Source organism: Lagenorhynchus albirostris, chromosome 19, assembly GCF_949774975.1.
Source record: "Lagenorhynchus albirostris chromosome 19, mLagAlb1.1, whole genome shotgun sequence".
NCBI lineage: Eukaryota > Metazoa > Chordata > Mammalia > Artiodactyla > Delphinidae > Lagenorhynchus > Lagenorhynchus albirostris.
The window spans coordinates 5,852,167-5,875,929 of NC_083113.1; the positions used below are offsets into that span (position 1 = coordinate 5,852,167).

General features: G+C 39.9%; 2 protein-coding genes across 4 annotated transcripts; both read right to left on the reverse strand.

Annotated features, from left to right (window-relative positions):
• Window positions 1-336: 336 nt before the first annotated feature.
• LOC132509831 (zinc finger protein 525-like) lies at window positions 337-17,016 on the reverse strand. 2 transcript variants are annotated; one of them, XM_060131346.1, is made up of 6 exons: window positions 16,872-17,016; window positions 11,641-11,732; window positions 10,131-10,257; window positions 4,843-4,938; window positions 3,552-3,643; window positions 641-684 (listed from the first exon to the last, which is right to left on the reverse strand). In XM_060131346.1, the coding sequence occupies exons 2-4, from the start codon at window positions 11,653-11,655 to the stop codon at window positions 4,862-4,864; spliced, it is 219 nt and encodes a 72-aa protein (XP_059987329.1). In that variant the 5' UTR covers window positions 11,656-11,732; window positions 16,872-17,016; the 3' UTR covers window positions 641-684; window positions 3,552-3,643; window positions 4,843-4,861. The 2 variants fall into 2 exon arrangements, with proteins under 2 accessions (XP_059987328.1, XP_059987329.1); XM_060131345.1 differs by lacking the exon at window positions 4,843-4,938 and having other exon boundaries at window positions 337-684.
• ZNF525 (zinc finger protein 525) lies at window positions 550-3,535 on the reverse strand. Of its 2 annotated transcripts, none has more exons than XM_060131274.1 (2): window positions 2,336-3,535; window positions 550-684 (listed from the first exon to the last, which is right to left on the reverse strand). In XM_060131274.1, the coding sequence occupies exon 1, from the start codon at window positions 3,501-3,503 to the stop codon at window positions 2,337-2,339; it is 1,167 nt and encodes a 388-aa protein (XP_059987257.1). In that variant the 5' UTR covers window positions 3,504-3,535; the 3' UTR covers window positions 550-684; window position 2,336. The 2 variants fall into 2 exon arrangements, with proteins under 2 accessions (XP_059987257.1, XP_059987256.1); XM_060131273.1 differs by having other exon boundaries at window positions 551-684; window positions 2,329-3,535.
• Window positions 17,017-23,763: the final 6,747 nt, after the last annotated feature.

Consider the following 23,763-nt stretch of genomic DNA (forward strand, 5'->3'; position numbering starts at 1 on the left):
TTCTGATCCCTGTTTTTAAGGACAAGATCGAAGCTCTGTTCATTCAGAAATGAAAGAATCACAGTGGTGCTTCTAGACTTCGGTCTTCCTCTTTCTTCAGGTCTGCTCACTTCATGCAGGATCGGTGGTGGTTCCAAAACGAAGTATCCACCAAACCATAATACAGCAAACACTTGAAATACCGAGTTCTCTAGTTCTACCCTTGTGCTCCTGATTCAGGAGTTCTTGGAAGTAGAGTAGACCTGTATTATGTGGATGTAGGCACATCCACATTTACAATACTCATGAAACAGGAAGAGGTGATGAGCAGACAGTTGTAAGAATTATTGTTAAGACTCATTTATCATATCCTTTATTCTCATATCAACAAACAGCTGGATTTGAATTTTGTAAAAGCCACAGCAAACCACATTCCCTTTAACTTTTTATTTTGAAATAATCACAGATGTACAGGAATGTACAAAGATAGTAGAGGCATCGCCTAGTTTCCTCTGATAGTTACATCTTATACAAATATAGCACAGTATCACTCTGTGGACACAGTAAACAAATTTGCAACCAAAATCGCTGAGAAACTGTTTCTGCCCAAAAGCCATCACTGTCCTGGAGATTCCTGTAAAGATGAAGACGAAGGAGTTGGCTACAGGCAACCTGACCATCAAATCTGTGGACCCTAACCTTCACCTAGAGAAGGAAAGCAAGATATAACGGTAAAGAAGAGAGAAATTCTCCAGGAATCTAATCATAGTCTGTGATAAGAAGACCATTTCTATTGCCAAAAAAACCTGGAGGATCTGTTAGCTCCCAATGACTGACATATTTCTTCTAGGGGATGCTGCAGGAGAACCTGAAGCAATGGTTATATTTATCATTTCAACTGAAATTCAATATTCTCCACTTACCATTAGTTCTCACTGAGAAATATTTACTTAAGTTTTACTTTCATTAAGAGCCTTCAAAGAGTTGAATATGTAACTCTGAAAAACCTTTACAATGTAAGAATCACTGCTAGGAAGCTCAGTAACATCTTCATTCTTCACAAATCTTGGAGATGGAAACTACTACTATTTTTATTCTAAAGCGGAAGAAAACTTAAGCACAGGGAGTTCAGTGATTTCAATAAATTCACACATTGGTGAGCAGCAGATATGGAGACTTCAACTTAGTGGAGATGGTAACAAAGTATAGTATTTAACCATCATGATATACTGAAGAAGAAGTTTAGCTACGTTCTTCCAATAATCTAGACCTATATTTAGTTGTTTTCGTAACTTGTCAGCATGTTTTAGATTAGTGGTATGTTATTTTGTAGTTTTGGCCGTGACAAGTTTCCATTTGAGTAAAGATTTTTCTATATGCCAATACCAATTATGCACCAAGCTTTTGAGATCTTAATAAAATGCAGATGCTCTGACTGCAACACAGAATAACAGGAACCTGGCCCATGACCAATTCGGATTTAATGACTGTAAGATTGCATCAACATTAGTATGGTAACAGAGAGGTTCTTTATGCCATGAACAAAACGGGGTGGCACCTATCACTGGAATTGAACAATTGCATGATACCCTAAAGTGTGGTACATAAAACACCACAATACAATAAATACCCTACAATACAATAATACCCTAAAGTGTGGTACAATAAAACACTACAGTAGGGCTGCAGGATACAAGGTTAATGTATATATACCACCAATGAACAAGTGCAATTGAAAATTAAAAACAAAAACCAAAAATAAAGGAAAGAAAATTTAAAACAAATCACTTTTTACATTAGGACCGAAATTTTTAAAAAGTTCCTTTACAGGTGTAAAGTTCCTTTACAGGTGTGTTTCATCATGGCAGCACATGAGAGGTCTGTGATGAAGATATAACATCATTAACAGATTTTGAACCTCAGATTAAAAGTCACTAAAAATGGAGCCTTAACAAGAAATCTAAGAATAAAAACATTTCATAACTTGGTAAGTGGGCCTTTTCAAACATCCTTGATCCTTTGACCCCCCCCCGCCACCATCTCATGAATTTTAGATGATTTTAACTTTTAATTACTCTGCAGAGTGTAACATGATTTGACTAATCTTCAAGAAGGACTAGACTTAGTTCTCCCTACTAATAATTCCCTGATGCACGGTACATTCTGAAACCTGCTTAAACAATTTACCTCACTCATTATATTTGTAAGGGTTTTCTCCATTATGAAATCTTTGGTGGTCCTGAGGCCAGGTCATTTCTTGAAGGCCTTAATATATTCTCCTGTAAGGTTTCTTTCCAGTATAAATTCTCTCATCACTCCAAACATACGAACATTTAATAAAAGCCTTACCACACACTTTACATCTGTATCTTCACTCCATGTATATTCTGGTGTCTGTTGAGACTTGAGTACTGCTTAAAGGCTTTGCCACACTCGTGACACTTGTAAGGCTTCTCCCCAGTATGGATTCTCTGATGAACTGTAAGGCTTGAATTCTGACTGAAGGCCTTGCCACATACATGACATTTATATGGTTTCTCTCCAGTATGAACTTTCTTATGTTGAGTAAGGTTTGAGCTCCCAGTGAAGGCTTTGCCACACTCATGACATTTGTAAGGTTTCTCTCCAGTATGGATTCTCTCATGGCCCCAAAGGTGTGAACGTGTGGTGAAATCCTTACCACACTCCTGACATTTATAAGGTTTCTCTCCAGTATGGATTCTCTTATGTTGAGCAAGATTTGAATGCTCAGAAAACGCTTTGCCACACTCATTACATCTGTAAGGTTTCTCTCCAGTATGAACTCGCTCATGACCCCAAAGGTGTGAACGTATCATAAAGTCCTTACCACATACGTTACATTTATATGGTTTCTCCCCAGTATGAATTCTCTGATGCCTTGTGAGGTTTGAGAGTCTGTTAAAGGTTTTGCCACACTCACTACATTTGTACGGTCTCTGTTCAGAATGAATTCTTTGATGATTAGCTAAGACTGAGCAATGGCTAAAAGCCTTCCCACAGTCATTACATTTGTAGGGCTTTTCTCTAATACGTGTTTTCTGGTGTTGTGTAAGCAATGAAGGATGCATTAAAACCTTCCCATTTTTATTACAAATGTTGGTTTTGACACTAGCAGGAATTATTTGAAGTGGTGAAACTGAGGAACAGTTTTTGATAGACTTCTCAACGTGATTACATTCGTAAATCTTCTCCTCAGTTTGAAAAATCTGCAGTTCAGCCAAATGTGAATGAAGGCTTAATCCAAGCCTAGTTTCCAAACATTTCAAACACTTGTTTCCTGAACAGCCTACCTTACTTTTTAGTTCCTTATTCCTCATATATGACTTGTAATACTTGTAATATTGAGACATACTTCTTACAGAAACATTCTGCTTTAAAGGAAAATTATTCCAGGATTTATGATGTTGTTGATCTCTACTACCAGTGAGATTTTTGCAAGAGGTTGTAGTCACTCCTTTGTAACTTTTTTCTTCATATTCCCACTGATTCGCAAACTTGTGCATATTTTGCTGGACTTCACTGAAATCAAAATCATCAGAATCATGACTTACAAGTCTTTCAAAAGCCAATGTCTGAAATAAGTCTCCATTATTAATGTCCTCTTTTGGTGATAATTCTTTGATCACACATCTGGTAGACATATCTGTAAGATATAAGGCTTCCTTTTAACCAGATTGGAAGATAGATATTTTATGCTGAAAAATATAATATTATACCAAAGGTAAAACTCACAATTAACAGACTTATCAAGCTTTACAACCATGGTCTGCAAATGTTTAGGAACACAAATGAATAAGATTCCTCTAAAAAGAAAGGGTGATTACACGCAATTCAAATTATTTTCAGGAAAGCCTATTTTCAAATGCTCTGTTATCAAAAGTTACCATAACCTTGAAAGAAAAGGAATTTCCCCACAGGCACCCCAAAGCACACACCAACTCATGGGAGGCATACAACTGTCTAACATTTGAAAAATAAAAGATATTAAAAATAATCACTGGGGTCCAGTGGTTAAGACTCCACGCTCCCAATGCCGGGGGCACAGGTTCAATCCCTGGTAGGGGAACTAAGATCCCACATGTTGCATGGCGGGAGGAAGGGAGGGAGGGAGGGAGGAAGGAAGGAAGGAAGGAAGGAAGGAAGGAAGGAAGGAAGGAAGGGGGGAAGGAAGGGGGGAAGGGAGGGAGGAAAAGTTTCTTAAGAAAATTAATATTAAAAAGAACACTACTGAATACTTGTATACAACACTAAAACAACACTGTAAGAATAGCAAAACATTATTTTGAATACTTGTTATACAACTATACCCATGAAAAACAGGCATACTGCAACATAACGATTAGTTCACTGTGCTTATATTACATAACATATGCTAAATATTAATTATCTGTTAATCAAAATAAACAGTAACAAACATTTTAGTAATGTGAGACAAATCCAGCCATAAATCATAAATAATAAGCATTTACATTTGCTAAATACACACACACAGAGACACACACACACAGTGTATGTGGAATTCTAAAGAATTCACCTATAAGACTAAAAGAAAGAACGTATTTCAGAAGGAGCACACAATATGAGAACTGGAAAATATGTTAAAAATCACTGATTTTGAAATAAAAGGTCCAGGTAAATATGTAATATTACAGAAATTAATGGGGAAATGTGACAACAAAACTGACAAAGCAGGGAACGCCAAATGTACTTCTCTGTACAAAACAAGAAATGAACTCACAAAAACTGTCAGAATCAACTTTATAAGAACTCTGGAAATTAATCAAAGGATTCCAGCTACCAGGAACACTCTTAACCAAGAAAAAGGCAGCTGTTTTTTCTTACCTTGACCCATCCCTGTTCCTCAGCTAGGCAGTGGCCTTGAAGATGAGAGCCCACAGGCTGGTACAGGTTTCCAGAACCAGAGGTGACAGAACAGACCTTATAAAGAATTTCAACTGGTTGGGTTTTGCTTTTTTGGGTTTGTTTTTCTTGTTTTGATCTGCCTGATGGATACCTAAAGGACTGGCTCAAAGTACTTACAAAACTATACCTAGGTGGAACTGCTAACCTGAGGGCTTGGTCAAAAACATTTAAAGGTAAATATACTAGCCACTGCCACCTAGGGCAAGGGATAACAACTTGGGCAAACAATGGACAAACCGAAAACCCTGAGAAAAAAGTGGGGAGTGAGTTGTACTGGGAATTAAGGACTTTGAAAATCTCCCACATATTCCAGGGAATCTAGATAGATTTGGGCATGCCTAGGACTGGCAATATAAGAAAAGACCTGAGAAGCTCCTAAGCCCTCATGTCCAGCTGAACATCAGATTTTCTGCAAGAAGTGAATGCTAAGGCAGAGTTGTAAACTCCTTGCCTGAGTGTTTAAGGAACTCTCCAACAGAAAGAGCTCATCTACAAAGAATATAAGGTGGTTTTGTTTTGGTTTTGGTTCCAGGTGTTTAAGGAAATCTGTCAAATCACTAATTGACCAATAAGTCAACAAAGACTTCAGTGGCCACACACAGCAATGAAAACACATCACACAAAATTAGTTGAGAGAAATAAAGACACAACAGCAGTCACAAGAAACAACAACAAAATCCAGGGGGGTGAGTGTGGGGGGAGGAGTGGATTATGATTTCCAAAGTTTCAACATACTCAAAATATCCCATTTGTTAAACAAAAGGTTACAAAGCAGGCAAAGAAACAATAAAGTATCAATATAACCCATAAAGAAAAATGAATAAATAAATAGCATAAATTGTCCATAATGGAGCCTAAACTTTGGACTTAATCAACAAACACTTTAAATCAACTAATTAAGCTAAAGGGAATGATGGACACAGAATCAATGAAAGTAAGGAAAACAGTGTTTAAACAAATAGAGAATATCAATAAAATGATAGAGCTTATAAAAAGAAACTGAACAGAAATTCTGGGGCTGAAAGGTAAATTTATCAAAATGAAAAATTTCCTAGAGAGGTTCAGCACCAGATTTGATTAGGCAAAAGGGAGTACCAGCAAACTTATAGGTAGATCAGTCAGAATTACCTAGTCTAAGGAGCAGAAATTTAAAAAGACTGAATATAAATGAACAGAGCCTAGGAGACCTGTAGATACCATCAGTGGACGAACATACGAATAATGGGAGTCCCAAAGAGAAGGAGAAAGAAGGCAGAAAGAATATCAGAATATGGTCAAATATTTCTTAAATGTGAGTAAAGACATGAACCTACAAATCTAAAAACTGAATGAACCGCATGTAGGAAAACTCAAAGAGAATCACACGATAACAAATTATAATCAAACTGTTAAAAGACAAAGGGAAAGAGAGAATCTTAAAAGCAGCAAGGGAGAAGGCAGGTATTTGTCATATACAAAAGATCCTCAGTAAGATTAAAAGCTGATTTCTTGCCAAAACCATGGAGTCCAGAAACAGTGGATGACGTATTTGAAGTGTTGACAGAGGAATAAAAACTGTCAGCCAATTCTATCTCTAGAAAAACTGTCTTTTAAAAATGAGGGAGAAATTATGACTTCCAAGATAAACCAAAGTTGATGGATTTTCTTACGACTAGACCTGCCCTATAATAAATAAAAGAGAGAACACTTCTTTTTTTTTCCTTTTCCATTGTGGTTAATTACAGGATATGGAATATAGTGCCCTGTGCTATACAGTAGGACCTTGTTGTTTATCCATTCTATATATAATACTTTGCATCTGCTAATCCCAAACTCCCAATCCATCCCTCCCCTACCTCTCCTCCCCGTTGGCAACCACAAGTCTGAAAAGAGAGAACATTTCTTAATTCATTCTATGAGGCCAGCATTATTCTGATACCAAAGCCAGACAAAAACAGCTCAAGAAAAGATACTACAGACCAACATATTTTATGAATATAGATGAAAAATCCTCAACAAAATACTAGCCAATTGAATACATAGCATATTAAGATTATATATCATAAAAAAGGCAGCCTTGTTCCAAGAATTCAAGGGTAGTTGGTTCAACATATGGAAATCTATCAATATAATAGCCCACATCAATAGTAGGAAGGGGGGGGACCTACATAATCATCTCATTGTATGCAGAATAGATATTTGAAAAAAATCCAGAAACCGTCATGATGAAAACAGTCAGCATACAGAAAGTGAACTTCCTCAACCTGATAAAGATCATTTATGAAAAACTCACAGCTAATATCATACACAGTCAATGATGAACTAATAAAAGCTTTCCACCTAAAATAAGAAATAAGACATGATGCCCACTTTCACCACTGCTATCCAGCTATTCAATGTTGTACTGGAAGGTCTACCCAGAGCAATTAGGCAAGAAAAAGAAATTAAAAGTATATAAATTGGAGAATAAAAAGGAGAATTATCTCCATGAGCAGATGACACAATCCTGTATAACGAAAATTCCATAAAATACACACACACACACAAACAAGACCTACTAGTCTTATAAGCGATGTCAGCCAAGTTGCAGGATACAGTATCTACATGTGAAAATCAGCTGTGTTTCTATACATCAACAATGAACAATTTGAAAAAATTTTTTTTAATAATTCCACTTACAATAATATCCAAAGAATAAAATACCGAAGAATGAATTTAAGCAAGGAGATGAAAGACATATAGACTGAAAACTACAAAACATTGCTGATATAGATAACTACTGTATAGCACAGGGAACTCTACTCAATACTCTGTAATGACCTATACGGGAAAAGAATCTAAAAAAGAGTGGATATCTGTATATGTGTAACAGATTCACTTTGCTGTACGTCTGAAACTAACACAACACTGTAAATCAACTATACTCCAATAAAAATTTAAAAAAAAATTGTTGATAGGAATTAAAGAAGACCTAAATAAATGGGAAGACACTCCATATTTATGATAATATTTACCAACATGGTCTATAGATTCTATGTAAACACTATCAAAATTCCAAGAACATTTTCTGGAAAAATGGAAAAGATGATGAAATTCATACGGAACCGCAAAGGGCCCTGAACAGTCAAGACAGTATTGCAAAAGATATGATATACACAGAATAGATAAATCCACAGAGACGGAATGCAGACTGGTAGTTGCCAGGGACTGGGGACAGAGGAAAATGTTGAGAAACTGCCTAGCAGGGAATGAATGCTAATCATACTTTTTTGAACAATAAACAATGGCATACACATGCAATGAACACTGTTGCAAGAAAAACAGTTTGGCCAACGGTCTCACTGATATGTGGTTATGAACTTGCAATTTGCTCCCTAGAATAAATCCCTGTACCTGAGACAACCCCAAATCAAACAGGATGATCGTTAGTATACTTAATCAACATTGCCACACTGCCCTTCAGAGACACTTTTGTGATGATCCACAAAACCCAGAAGGACAATTGGAACCATGTGTGCCAGGCTCTCATGATACTTTCTACCTCTGCATCCTGGAGCATGCTGACCACTCTACTCAGTTACTTCAGAGGGCACTTGCCCATGAAGCAGGATGATACTGTAACATCTAGATCAAAGCATTCTCCACTCAGAATTTTACCCAGTGACACTCCTCGTGGGAGAGTTCACTAGAGCTTCTCCAGCACCTAAGGGGTGGGTTATCACAGCAGAAAACAGAGAATAACATTTCAGACACCAAGTAGGTGTATTTCAGAAGCAAGTTTCAGAGGCAAAATCACACACACTCAAAAAAACATGGAAATCAGGTACAGCCCAAGTTTTTCCACATTTGCATACTAAGTAGGCACTGCAAGAGAGAGAAAAATAAAAGATATGAGAGTAAAGCAAGGGATTCAGATTTTGTGGGATGTTGAAATGGGCCCTGGGGTCTGCCTACAAACCCCAAAATGTGCCTGAGATATGCCCCCCCCGAAGGACTGGGGATCAAAGAAAGGTTCTCTCTGCCCACTGTCTTTACAATACTGCTGAGGAACAATCTCAAAAGATTCATGCTAGTCCCATGATACATGCTCCTAAAGGCAAAAGCAGACACGAAGAAACGTCTGAGGCACCTGAAGGGGCACAGAGGGCTTGAGACAGGCCCCTGTACTCGCCTGGGGCCCCAGATGCAGTGGATGAGCAGCCCATGTCCCCCATCCCCAAAAGAAGGTCTCTCACGTATGTGAAATGGGGATGGAAGCCAGAGAAGGAGAGGAGCCGGGACAAGGGAGACCTCAGCTCCATGTGTGTGGACTGAGAACTGAGTCTAGAATGAGAGGCTGGTCCCCCAAAGTCCAAATACAAAAACAGTCACAGACGGCAGGTAACAGAAAGTTGTGAGTCAGGATAAAGACTTTGCCTTTGTCTTTGCAACGAGATGGAATACCACTGGGACGGGAGGAACTTTTAAGACACATGAATAAGAGGAGGGGAAGTACAATTTCCTTCGAGAGCTCACAGCAATAAACTTCTGTCTTCCCAAAGACCTCTCACATTTAGGAAGAATTTCCTAAAAAACGTTTGATGAAGTAGCCACCTCTTTGCCGTCTGAGTTCTTCCGTATGTTCGTATCGTTGATACATTCCCGCCCACCTCATTTTTTTTTTTTTTCTATTTTCACCTCACTCTTCAGAGGCCAGGGCTCTCTCCCCTGCTCCAAGATGAAAATAATATTCACCTCAGAAAGACAGACTCCTGCTTACATGAAAAAAGGTGAATGATGTGCTGTGCCTTTTCCATAATACAATTCCAGCCCTTTGCCCAGCTGAAAAGGACAATACAGATGGCATAGAATAGTATTTCACAAATTTGTTCAATGATGGTCTTCTTCCAAATGCTTAAAGAATATTTTAAATATACAGATATGTAGCTTTCTTCCAAGAACTACTAAACCAATAGTACAGAAGTAAAAGCAGGCAGATAGCTTAAAATTTCGCCGTAAGATTTTGTGCTTACTCAACTTCCAGAACCACCACCACCTAGCATGTCGTGGACAGATCAGCTGAAGAAAGAGGAGGTTTAAATTCCAGACACTCCATTATAAGACCTCTCATTTCTGAATCAACATGGCTTCAACCGTAGGTGAACAAGGCAGGGGTTCCCAAGAGACTCAAGATAAATGCAAAGACACCCGAGGGCAGATCCCAGTTTCTGGAGGGAAACTATCCTCACCCAGGGAGACCAGGTTCCTGTAGTTCTCCAACATCACGTCCCTGTACAAGGCCCTCTGAGCAGGGTCCAGGCATTCCCACTCCTCCTGAGAGAATTCTATGGCCACATCCCTGAATGTCAACAGTGCCTGAAATGAAAACACATTTCACCAAGAGGCCATCAGGAGAGTCCTTATCTTCACATAAAATGAGAAGAGGAGAGAGGCGCCAGCGCCAATTAGATAGAAGTGAGTGTTCTGATAGTGCCACAAAGAGAATCTTGAACGATATATCCCTAATTTTGCTTTATTACACTGTTCTATCAGAGGATGTCAAATCTACTAAATTACTGAGGAATTTAAAATTGCATGCAAAAAAAGTATATATATATATATATATATATATATATATATACACAAATGAAAAAAATTCAACAAAGCGTTGTCTATACACAGGTTCCAGACATTATACACCAAATGATAACTAACTTCCAGATGAGGTACAGTAATGTCTTTAGGGATGACAAAGTCCACAGTGGCTTTAAAGAAAGGTGAGAACTGAAAAAATGGGATAATGATAATTACAGTAACAACCAAAAGTTACCATACAGTAAGCATTACTCCAAATGTTTTATAAGTATTAACTCATATAACAACATAGCATCCAATTTATTCCCACCTTACAGAGGACCCAACTCTGTTATTCAACAGCTAATAAATGGCAGTCATCACCTGAACCAGGTGGTCCAGCTTTAGAACAGAACCTACAGCATCATACATTTAAGTATCAGATATGACATTAAAAGTACGATGACACAGTTGTTTCCTAACTGAGAAAACCTGAAACAAGTTCAAGGCTGAAAACACAGAACTGGCTGAAAGGTCAATACATATACACGTACACACACATGCGTACATACAATGAGCACTGTCCTTACTGCTCTTAACTCATTAACATGGCACGGTAGGAGAAAACTTAAGGACATGGAAAGCATGTAAGACACACTTTCCAAGTTAAAATAAATATAAGACTTATTTATGAAATGATGGTGTTGTTTAAACACACCATGGGTTCCTGCTCACATACACAAGTGGGTGCACTATAAACATACACACCAAAATTAACTGAAATAAAAGTGGTAGTGTCTAAAATGACATTTTTTAAATACATCTTCATTTTCTATTATTTTTTACTTGTGTATTTCAGCATTTTTGGTACAATGAACATGTATAAATTATACTAAATTTAATTAAGATTGTCAACATTATTCTATAGTAGCCTGGTTATTAAAAAACACTGCAAAAATCGAGAAAAAATACATTAGAAAACTTAACTTTGATCTCCATAAATACATAGAGTGTGTAAAAATACAGAAGAGAATCTGTGTGGCGATGAGAGGAGATTGAAGGAAGGCCGTGGGGCGAGTCCGAGCAAACCTGTCAGGCAGGATACTTGCGAGTGAGAGATTATCAAGTCCAAATGGCATTTCAGGACAGAGAGGACTGAACAGTAAACTAAGAATATGATTTTACCTGAGAAAGAGTCATTCCTGACTCCTTGTCCTTTCCTCTTCTTCCTCTTCAGGGCTTCTTTCTCAGGCAAGGTGAGTCCTGAGATGCCAATCCTGAGTGTCAAAAGATGCTGTTTAAAAGATGCTGGAATCGACACACCCCCTTCCTGTACCACAACCACACACAGGGAGGACCTCAGCATGTGGAACAGACGGTCCTCTGCTGTAAGGTTTTTGACCCCTTTCTTCAGAACTCACTCCCCTCCTGGTTAAGCCACACACAAGCTGCAGCAGTGAGGACCTAGGAAGGATTGACCCTCCCCTTCAGGTCAGAGACCCAGTCCTGACCGAAGGCCATGCAGAGGACAGCACCCCCTCCACCCCTCTAGTTTAAGGGCCGGTCTCAGTCCTCACAAACAGATGAGCCAGAGCCCTAGTGCTCAGGGCTGGATACAGATTCGATCACCTGAGGCCACTTAGTCAGCCATGACCTAGAAGAAAACTCTATGGGAACTGGGCACAAAAGAGGTATCTGAAAATGGCTCAGCAATCTAATGGAAAGTCAGGGTTGAGCATCATTCAGAGGGGTCAACTCCAGCACACCTCCCACTCTGTGGCCCTGCTCTCTCCTCGGGCCCTGCCCCCTGTATCTGGATAGTGGAAGGGGAAAGAGCAGAGAGAAACACACAGAGCAGGCATTACAGGCTAGGGCGGGGGGAGGAGTGTGGCTACAAAGTTAAATGAGAGACTCAGAAAAGGCCCCACTGAGAATGGGGGCGGGTGTGTTATCAGAACAAAGATCTGGAGGAGGAGGTTCACCATGCGCATCTGAGGGGTCAAAGAGTTCTAGGAATCCCTGAGGCAGCGGTGACCCTGACACCGGGAAAAGCAGAGACATCTGTGTGGCTCAATCTCAGTGAGAAGGGAGGAAACAAGCAGGAGACGATGTCACACGAGTACTGCAGGAAGCAGATCAGCAAGGCCCGTGGTCTTCAGACATTTTTCTACCCCATCCCAAGTGAATTTTGGAAACTATGTATTGTCTCATCCACCTTAACATCTAATTCTTTTGTATCTCAAGTTAAAACACATATGAATAATGTAATATCCTGTATATTTGAAAAGCAGCCAAGATGGTCACACTGGCCCCAGGAGGTATGCCACAGCTCTTAACGGAAATGTGGACGGCTGTAGGGTCCAGGAGCTAATGTCTGCACAGTGTGGCAAGAAGATGCCTGTGAGACACGCCAGCAGGGATGTGAAGGGTACAGCTGGACAACAGGAGTCTGGAGTTCAGGGCTGAGGTCTGAGAAGGAGATGTGGAACTGGGAGATGTCAGGGTGTCTAGAGCCATAAGATAGGATGATATGGAAAGTCACCGAGTGCGGCCAGAGAAAAGGTCCCAGATGGAGCTTGGGGCCCTGCCCCCATCAGCGACCAGGGGTTAGGCAAAACCAGGAGAAGAAAATGAAAAGTGAACAAGGAGAAAAGAAAATTGAAACAGATGGCCAGACTTAAAATGATTGTTTATCTTTAAATACTGGGATGTCCTGCAAGCCATGAGAAAAAAAAGAAAAAAGTGTTTAACGGAAGAGGGAGTGATCAACAGTTGCTGACAGGACAAGACAAAGACTGTGAATTAACCAGTGAGTTTAGAAACAGGGAGGACATTACAGCCTCTGACAAGGAAAGTGGATGGTAGATGGGAAAGCCTGATTGGATGGGGTTCCAGCAACAGCTGGAAGCAAAAGCTGATGAACTGTGTTTGACAAATGGTGCCATGATGTCCTCTCGCTTGAGGACTAATCACTGTTTGTCTTGAGAACATGTACATAAGGGGTTGTGTCTGCTTGGCTATAAAAAAGGGTGAGGTTTCTTTCTGCCGTAGCAATCTTTTTGGTGGCGTCCCTGTGATGCGGGTATATGTCCAGAAGTGCAATTGCTGGATCACACGGTAATTCTATGTTTAATTTTTTGAGGAAATTACCACTGTTTTCCACAGCTTCTATATCATTTTATCCTTGTAAACAATGCACAAAGGTTTCAATTCTCCACATTCTCTCCAATACTTGTTATTTTCAGTTTCTTTTGATAACAGCCATCCCAATGGGTGTGAAGTAGTATCTCACTGTGGTTTTGACTTGCATTTCCCCTACGATTGGTGATATTGGGCATCTTTTCATGAGTTTATTGGCCATCTGTATATCTTCTTTGGAGAAATGTCTATTCAAGTGTTTTGCCTCTTTTTCAACTTTGTTTTTCAGTGGTAGTTCTTTATATATTCTAGATAATAATTCTTTATCAGATATATGATTTGCAGAATTTTCCTCTTATTCTGTGGGTCGCCTTTTCACTCTGTTGATAGTGTTCTTTGACACACAAAGTTTTTTTATTTTGATGAGGCCCATTTAACTATTTTTTCCTTTGTTGCCTGTGCTCTCTGGTGTCACATCCAGGAGCCTGGATTTTGTCCCAAAGGCAATGGGAAGCCAGCAGAGGGGTTAATGCCAGGTACTGAAATGGTCTAACTTCAGATTTACTTCCGATGCAGAGACAGAACTCTGAGACAGACTCTGTCTCTGAGCCCTGTATCTTTCCTAGTAGTTTTCATCATCGTTGTTGGCCTGGCACTCTTTTAAGCTTATAATTACAATGGTTACCCTCTTGCGGAAAAATGCCACATAGATATCCATACAATATTGTCAATCATTTTAGGGATCACTGTCATTCAGCAATCCTGATCTTGTTCATCACCTGTGTGGTAGGCAGGTTCACAGAGGCCCAGAAGGGAAGTTACCTTGAGAACATCTGAGCTGAGTGAGAACTGCATGTCACTGAATTTTGAAAGGGTGGCCTAGAAGAGACAGTGAGCAGTTTGTCCTTATCATCTCATTCCCCTTTGAAAAATTCCAGGATCATGTTTAATACACCTGAGCAAAAGACACCTCTTTTGTGGTTTTAATCACATCGATCCCAAGCATTTACTCCCTCTTTTGCAGAAAATCACAGTGAAACACTGAAGAAATATAAAATGATGAACACAGATTTTGGTGCTGAAACTTTTAAAGAGGGTTAGCTATGGAAATAGGATCAGTGCAAATTTCTTTACCATGAACAGATGGGCTGTTAGAACAAAGTTTCAAGTCGATCCAGCCCATCCCTCATTATTTTCACAGAATGGACAAAAGGGACTTGAGCGGAACATCTACTTTGTATCTCACAGCTCACTAATTCAATAAATCACACAAAGGGGACAAAAGAGGCTGCTGAATATTAGACTAACTCACTAAACTAAGTTCTAACCATTAAGATGCTATACACCCTTACCAAGTATATATTGAAACAGTCTAAAATTATTTACTAAGTACTACACAATGTTCCAACATATGACAAAGGGTAGAAAGAATGCAGTCTTTATAATCTGAACTAGACACAATATATTCAAAAGGGAAAACAATTTGGGACTATTTTTTTTAATCTAATGACTTCTGGGGTCAAAATTTTTTTTTAAATTGAGACTACCTAATATTTAGAATAGAATGATGACAGCTGGTTATCACATGTCACCGAAGCTTATTTCAGAAGCTGATGATAATTTACAGAGAAAGGGGAATTCGGTATACTAAAATTTACCTCAATATGCTTTTAAAAAAAATGAATTAAATGTAAGAGGGGTGCAAAAATGTATGTGTCCATTTAAAAGAAGAAAAAGCAACGGTTTTAATATTCCCTTAAAAAGCACCACGTAGTGATGGATTCAGTAATTTCTTGTCCCGGCTCACCTCCCTCACACCATTCCGAGCAAAGATGGCAACGCACAACTCACAGACAAGTCTCCCCTCGTCGTCAGAGTAAAGGGCTGCAAATGGAAGTTACACTGTGAGGCGAATAATTATAAAACGCACAAGCCTTATAAACAGGAGTTTTGCAACTCTCATTCTCATCTGTAAAATTAAAACAATTAAGCAAATTTTAAACTAAATATATTACAAAGCCACAAGTCAATATACCACACCTTAGCCATATCCCATCAAGTCACCACTCACACAAAATCAGGGTCCCCTTCTTTCACTCTACTCTGTATTTCTGTTCATCTGTTTATGTCTCCCTTTCCTTGTTTCTCTCCACCGTTCTCCTTTTCTGTGTTTCCTCTCTCACTCCCGCTGCTCTTTCTCCCCTTTTCTCTATTCCTTTCCTTACACTTGTTTTGCACAAGGCTTGAAACCTATTTCAACTTCAGTTTCTCCTTCTCCCCAGTCTGTGCCCAATCTCTATATACGTCTGCCTTTTTCTCCCCGCATTTCTGTGTTCCCTCTGCTCTCCATCACATTGCCTTTCCTATTACACCCCCTCTGCCCCGCCTCACTGCATCCCTAGCTGGCTAGGTTCTCTCAGCGCTGTTTCTCACTCTGCCAACCCTAAGCCCTCGTTCTGTCCCTCCACTCAGCTCCCCCAACTGTTTTTCTCCTAACCACTCTGTCTGAAGTGCCTTGACCTTCGTGGCTGGAGCTCCTACCTTTCCTCTGTGTTTCTATTTTCTTTTCTCCTCTTGCTACTTTGCCGAGTTATTCCCTTTCACTTTGTCTCTCTTCAAGTCCTTCCCAGATCCTCTATTTTTGCCTTAAATTATGCGCCGCCCCATTGATCTTTTTCTCCCTCTCACTTTCCTATTTCTCTTCATTCTCTCTCTGTCTCTCTTTCTCCTGATCATCCTCACTCCCTTGTCCGGCCGCTTTCCTGGTCTCCCCTTTGCAATCATCACTTCCACAAAGCACCAGATCCCCGCGCGGGGGAGGTGACTTGCTCTTGGGGCACCCCGAGTTCTTCAGTCCTAAATCCCATCCTTCTGAAAAGTGTGTTCTTCCGAGACACTGGGCTTCTTATTAAGGGCGGGGGGGGGGGAACGGGGGGAGGTTCCCAGGAAGGCGGTGGGGTCTGCTGAATCCCAGGGCCAGGGAGAAAGCCAGGCCTCTATGGGCCAAGAGGGATGAGGATGAGGGGAGACGCGCAAAGTGTTTGAGTCTATCTCAAAAGTCCATCTGCCATGACGCTGAACAGCGCGGGGCGGGAGGAGTGGTCAGTGAAGGGTTTTACAGGACAACAACGCGGCAGGCGGGTCTAATGGCCCGAAGGCCCAAAATCCATGGGCGGGGAAGGCCTCGGAAATATTTTAACCGAAAATGAACGTGGACCCCCAACCCAGCAGCGAAGCGGTCAGGCTTCGGGAACTCTCACCGGGACGCCAGAACTTACCGAAGGTAAGAGGCACGGGTGCAGGAACGTTAACGTCCGTAGCAACCCCAAAACTCCAGGCGTATAGGACTGTGGACTGAGACGCTCAGGTTTAAACTCAAAAAGACGAAAACACAGACGCCGACGTGACCCTAAGCCCACGCTAGCCTCTTCCGGTCTGCGAGATACTGCGCGTGCGCGCTTCTTTCGGGGAATGTTGGGGGCGGGGCCTAGGCGGAGCTCCTTCGGACAGGGGCGCGAATGGTGACCAGGCGTAGGCGGGGACCGCGGGGGGGCGGGGCGGAGCCGAGCCGGGGGCGGACGGGGCGCCCCTTGGCAGCTCCCTAAGGGCGTGTTTTCTTTCCGAGTTTGGATCACTTTGAATTTCTTTCCTGTGCCGCGGAGCCGGGCTGCTCCTTGCCTGTTTTTTTTTTTGTTTTTTTTGTTTTTTTGTGGTACACGGGCCTCTTACTGTTGTGGTCTCTCCCGTTGCGGAGCACAGGCTCCGGACGCACAGGCTCAGCGGCCATAGCTCACGGGCCCAGCCGCTTCGCGGCATGTGGGATCTTCCCAGACCGGGGCACGAACCCGCGTCCCCTGCATCGGCAGGCGGACTCTCAACCACTGCGCCACCAGGGAAGCCCCTCCTTGCCTGTTTTAAGTTGATGTTTCAAACAACTTAAGAGGAAAACTTAGAGTTGAGAGGCCACTTGTTGAAAGCTAAGATGTTTGCGTTTTAAGTAGTTGAAAACGAGTTTAGTCAAAAATCGTTTTTGCAAAGGGGTGCCGGGTCCTGAGAGAGAGACGAGGCGGACTATGCGGTCTGGGAACCCGGACCTGGATTCGGAGTCAATGTGGGGAGATAGTTGGATCCAGGAACGCCTCCTGCAATAAGAATTTAATTTAAGCGATATAATTAAGCAAAGAGTGCAGTTGTCTGTGCAAGAAATGCAAACTTGAATGTGAAATGCAAAACTCTATGGGTGGGAAATGGGCCACTTCGTACGGACGTCCATCAGAACATCATATCCATTTACATTCCCCATTCACCCTGTGCTCAGCCCTGTGCTCAGTTCCAGAGGCTTTCATAGGTACAAGACCCGGGCAGGGGGAGGTAGACGCATGAGGCATATGATGATTTAGGTCACCAACCACTGCTTTAAAAAAATTAAAAATCAAAAATTAATATAAACTGTATTGTTCTTTATAGTACTTGTTATTCTATTCCACACCTGAGGCGAATGATAAGTACCTCTGAGATAAATTTTTGTGACGTCATAATTCATTTGTCAGTAATTTCCAAAGATAACAATCTAATTCACTTTACATTTATCCAAGAGTAGCTAGGAAGACTATTTTTAATAAAAATATTGTTTTACATTTTAGCTCTTTTGTTTATTTTCTGTTTCTCAATGTTCTGTCAGGTGTGAATAACAAACCCTATATGTACTCTTTAGAAGACTACTGAAGTTGTTTTCACCTCAAAAATACTATTGCAATATTTCCAGGGGCGTTTGATAGGGATGTCTATATTATTTTATATGAACCCTAAAGGAAGCAAACTAGATTTATAGAATTTCCAATGGTCTCTTTTATAATCTTTAAGGCAATTTCCATGAGTTAATATCCACCATGAAATGTGTTTCTTTCAAATCCCTAAACGTAGAAGATTTCTCTCCAGTAAGAATTTTTTAATGCGATAAAAGCATTTTGAATAAAAGTCTTTTAACGTATATTTAATCTGTAAGGTTTCACTGCAGTATATATTATATGATTTTTCACAAATTTTAAGCATTGATTATAGCTTTTTTTTTTTTTTTTTTTTTTTTTCTGTACGTGGGCCTCTCACTGTTGTGGCCTCTCCCGTTGTGGAGCACAGGCTCCGGACGCACAGGCTCAGCGGCCATGGCTCACGGGCCCAGCTGCTCCACGGCATGTGGGATCTTCCCGGACCGGGGCACGAACCCGCGTCCCCTGCATCGGCAGGCAGACCCTCAACCACTGCGCCACCAGGGAAGCCCTGATTATAGCTTTTTGATGTTCATTACATTTGAATTAACTGATATTTATGGCTTCAGCATCATTACTCATAAATTGAAAAGATTTCACTCCCAAAATAATATTCTGACGATCCCCCACAGATTGACTTTTGGACGAGAACTTCACCACACACATTATATTTTTAAAAATTACTCTTGTGTATTTATTTCCTGATGTTTAGTAATGTTTGGCTTTTGGTTAAATACATTGCCCCATTCATTATAATTTTAAGATATCCCCCAGTATGCATTTCTGATGACCAATGATGATTCATGCTGCCTAAAGACCTTCCAAATTCGCTGCATTCGTTAAGCTTTTTTCTAAATGGTATAACTCTGATATTTTGTAATCAATGAAGAATGGATCAAAACTTTCCCACCTTTATTGCAAATATTGGTTTTGACACACGGAATGATTCTTCCAAGTAGGGAAACTAAGGAACCATTTTGATAGATTTCTTATCTTGATTACATTTATTCTATGCATGCTCAATTTTAAATCTCTGCAGTTCACTAAGATTTAACTGAATGCTCAATCCAACCCTATTATCAAATTATTCCATGCATTTGTTTCCTGCACTAGACACATTTTTTAATGAAAAAAATATATACAGTGTCAGGGCTAGATTTTCAGGTCTTAGAAGGAAGACTGTGTAAATTATGCTGTATTATGTATTATTGCCAACTAGCCATGTTGGCACAAAAGAGATTTCAGCATGGACTCCCATGTTCTCATGCAAATAAATAAATGGATGGTGAAACTTTTCATCAAACAGAACATCTGGAGAGAAGCCGATCACAGGTGAAATTCATGAATCCACATTGCTTAAGGGAAGTTTTGTTGCCTGTATAATTTACAAGGGAGCAAAACAAACTAATTCACAAGAAAAAGAAAGGATATTTCCTTAATCGCAGGAAGATTTTGACATATGTCTCCCTGTAGTATTATAAAAACAGATGCAAATTATTAAAGATTATTAAAGACTTCAAAATAAAGACTTCAAAAATTTGAAAAACACAGGAAGTAGTTTGACCTACTGTATTAAACTCTGTGTCAGAAAAATAGAGACACTACATTTTTAAAGCACACTGTAATATACAATATTTACGACTGCCAAAATTTTTAAAAATATCTCGACTTAGGTAAGGAGACACTTTATACAAAAGATGATTGCAAATAGAGAGAATGCTCTGACCACAAGATCTGCACATCTATAATGGGTCTTTTAAAAAGGAACATTAAAAACTTAGGCTAAAGTGGGGTTTATCCCAGGAATGCAAGGATTCTTCAATATACATAAATCAATCATTGTGATACACAATATTAACAAACTGAAGAATAAAAACCATATGATCATCTCAATAGATGCAGAAAAAGCTTTTGACAAAATTCAACACCCACTTATGATAAAAACTCTACAGAAAGTGGGCATAGAGGGAACCTACCTCAACATAATAAAAGCCATATATGACAAACCCACAGAAAACATCATTCTCAATGGTGAAAAACTGAAAGCATTTCTTCTAAGATCAGGAAAAAGACAAGGATGTCCACTCTCACCACTATTATTCAACGTAGTATTGGAAGCCCTAGCCACGGCAATCAGAGAAGAAAAAGAAATAAAAGGAATACAAATTGGAAAAGAAGAAGTAAAACTGTCACTGTTTGCTGATGACATGATACTATACATAGAAAATCCTAGAGATGCCACCAGAAAACTACTAGAACTAATTAATGAATTTTTTAAGTTTGCAGGATACAAAATTAATGCACAGAAATCTCTTGCATTCCTGTACACTAACAACGAAAGATCAGAAAGAGAAATTAAGGAAACAATCCAATTTACCATCGCAACAAAAAGAATAAAATACCTAGGAATAAACCTACCTAAGGAAGTAAAAGACCTGTACTCAGAAAACTATAAAACACCAATGAAAGAAATCAAAGATGACATAAACAGATCGATAGATACACCATGCTCCTGGATTGGAAGAATCAATATTGTGAAAATGACTATTCTACCCAAAGCAATCTACAGGTTCAATGTAATCGCTATCAAATTACCAATGGCATTTTCCACAGAACTAGAACAAGAAATTTTGCAATCTGTAGGGAAACACAAAAGACCCCGAATAGCCAAAGCAATCTTGAGAAAGAAAAACGGAGCTGGAGGACTCAGGCTCCCTGGCTTCAGACTATATTACAAAGCTACAGTAATCAAGGCAGTATGGTACTGGCACAAAAACAGAAATATAGATCAATGAAACAGGATAGAAAGCCCAGAGATAAACCCACACACATATGGTCACTTTATTTTTGACAAACGAGGCAAGAATATACAATGGAGAAAAGACAACCTCTTCAATAAGTGGTGCTGGGAAAACTGGACAACTGCATGTAAAAGAATGAAATTAGAACACTCCCTAACACCACACACAAAAATAAACTCAAAATGGATTAAAGACCTAAATGTAAGGCCAGATACTATAAAACTCTTAGAGGAAAACATAGGCAGAACACTCTATGACATGAATCACAGCAAGATCCTTTTTGACCCACCTCCTAGAGAAACGGAAATTAAAAAAATAAACTAATGGGGGGCTTCCCTGGTGGCGCAGTGGTTAAGAGTCCGCCTGCCGATGCAGGGGACGTGGGTTCGTGCCCCAGTCTGGGAAGATCCCACATGCCGTGGAGCGGCTGGGCCCATGAGCCATGGCCGCTGAGCCTGCGTGTCCGGAGCCTGTGCTCTGCAATGGGAGAGGCCGCAACAGTGAGAGGCCCACGTACTGCAAAAAAATAAAAAAATAAAAAAAATAAAATAAACTAATGGGACCTAATGAAACTTAAAAGCTTTTGCACAGCAAAGGAAACCAAAATTGAGACAAAAAGACAACACTCAGAATGGGAGAAAATATTTGCAAACGAAGAAACTGACAAAGGATTAATCTCCAAAATGTACAAGCAGTTCATGCAGCTCAATATCAAAAAAACCCCAAACAACCCAATCCAAAAATGGGCAGAAGACCTAAATAGACATTTCTCCAAAGAAGACATTCAGATTGCCAACAAAAACATGAAGATGCTCACCATCACTAATTATTAGAGAGATGCAAATCAAAGCTACAATGAGGTATCACCTCACACCAGTTAGAATGGCCATCATCAGAAAATCTACAAACAACAAATGCTGGAGAGGGTGTGGAGAAAAGGGAACACTCCTGCACTGTTGGTGGGAATGTAAATTGATACAGCCACTATGGAGAACAGTATGGAGGTTCCTTAAAAACCTAAAAATAGAATTACCATATGATCCAGCAATCCCACTATTGGGCATATACCCAGAGAAAACCATAATTCAAAAAGACACATGTGGGCTTCCCTGGTGGCGCAGTGGTTGAGAGTCCGCCTGCCGATTCAGAGCACGCGGGTTCGTGCCCCGGTCCGGGAGAATCCCACATCCCGCGGAGCGGCTGGGCCCGTGAGCCATGGCCGCTGAGCCTGCCCGTCTGGAGCCTGTGCTCCACAACAGGAGAGGCCACAACAGTGAGAGGCCAGCATACCACACACAAAAAAAAGACACATGCACCCCAGTGTTCATTGCAGCAGTATTTACAATAGCCAGGTCATGGAAGCAACCTAAATGCCCATTGACAGACGAATGGATAAAGAACAGGTGGTACATATATACAATGGAATATTACTCAGCCATAAAAAGGAACGAAATTGAGTCATTTTTTGAGATGTGGATGGATCTAGAGACTGTCATACAGAGTGAAGACAGAGAAAAACAAATATTGTATGTTAACGCATGTACGTGGAACCTAGAAAAATGGTACAAATGAACCAGTTTGCACGGCAGAAGTTGAGACACAGATGTAGAGAACAAACGTATGGACACCAAGGGGGAAAACTGTGGTGAGGGGGGATGGTGGTGTGCTCTTTTGGGCGATTGGGATTGATGTGTATACACTGATGTGTATAAAACTGATGACTAATAAGAGCATGCAGTATAAACAAACAAACAAACAAACAACTAATACTAAACTTTCTTTGAGTTATTTGTATGGAAATATGTTAATATAAATGTTTCAAACATTACATGAAATTTCTAAAAATCTTATATGTTCTGGTATAATGTTATAAGTCATAATTCTAGTTATTACTTTAAAATGTATATCTCAGAAATAACTAAATTTCCTTGTCAATTGCATTATTATGAACTTTCATCAAATATTTAACTGTGGTCATTTTTAAGTCTCTTGTCATTTACAGACAGTTCTGGGTGTACTCTGATGCTTTTGCACATATGTTCCTATAAAAGGGTTTCATTTTCAAGGAATTCATGGAAAAGACTCTGACAAGTACAGGTTTCTGTTAACTGAAAATGCTGTTGAACTGAATGAATAAGCATTTTCAGAACTCTAATGGAAAACTGATGAATTCATAAAAGTGCTAACAAAAGATCAAGATAAAAAAATTAATTACATGGGACTGAGTGAACTGATGAGGATAATTACAATTTTTGTGACTTTCTGTTTGAATTGAAAAAAAAAATCCCACAAGGACTCAGAGGGAAAAAATATACAAATCAATTTTCACTGCAAAGTAAAGGAGCTGTTACAGTGGAGGATTCCTGGACTGAATGTCAATATTATGACATAGTGTGAGTGTGTTTCGTGTTTGGTAATTGCAGTCATTGTTGCTTTTGTTGTGGTCATCCATTTCCAATGCCTGGTGTCAGTTTATTTATCTCTTGTAAAAATAACATACAGTGTGTGTGTGTGTGTGTGTGTGTGAAAAGAAAAACACACCTGGGGAAGTGTAAAACACACATATAGAAGGGCTCCATTTGAAATAGGTTAACTACATGAAA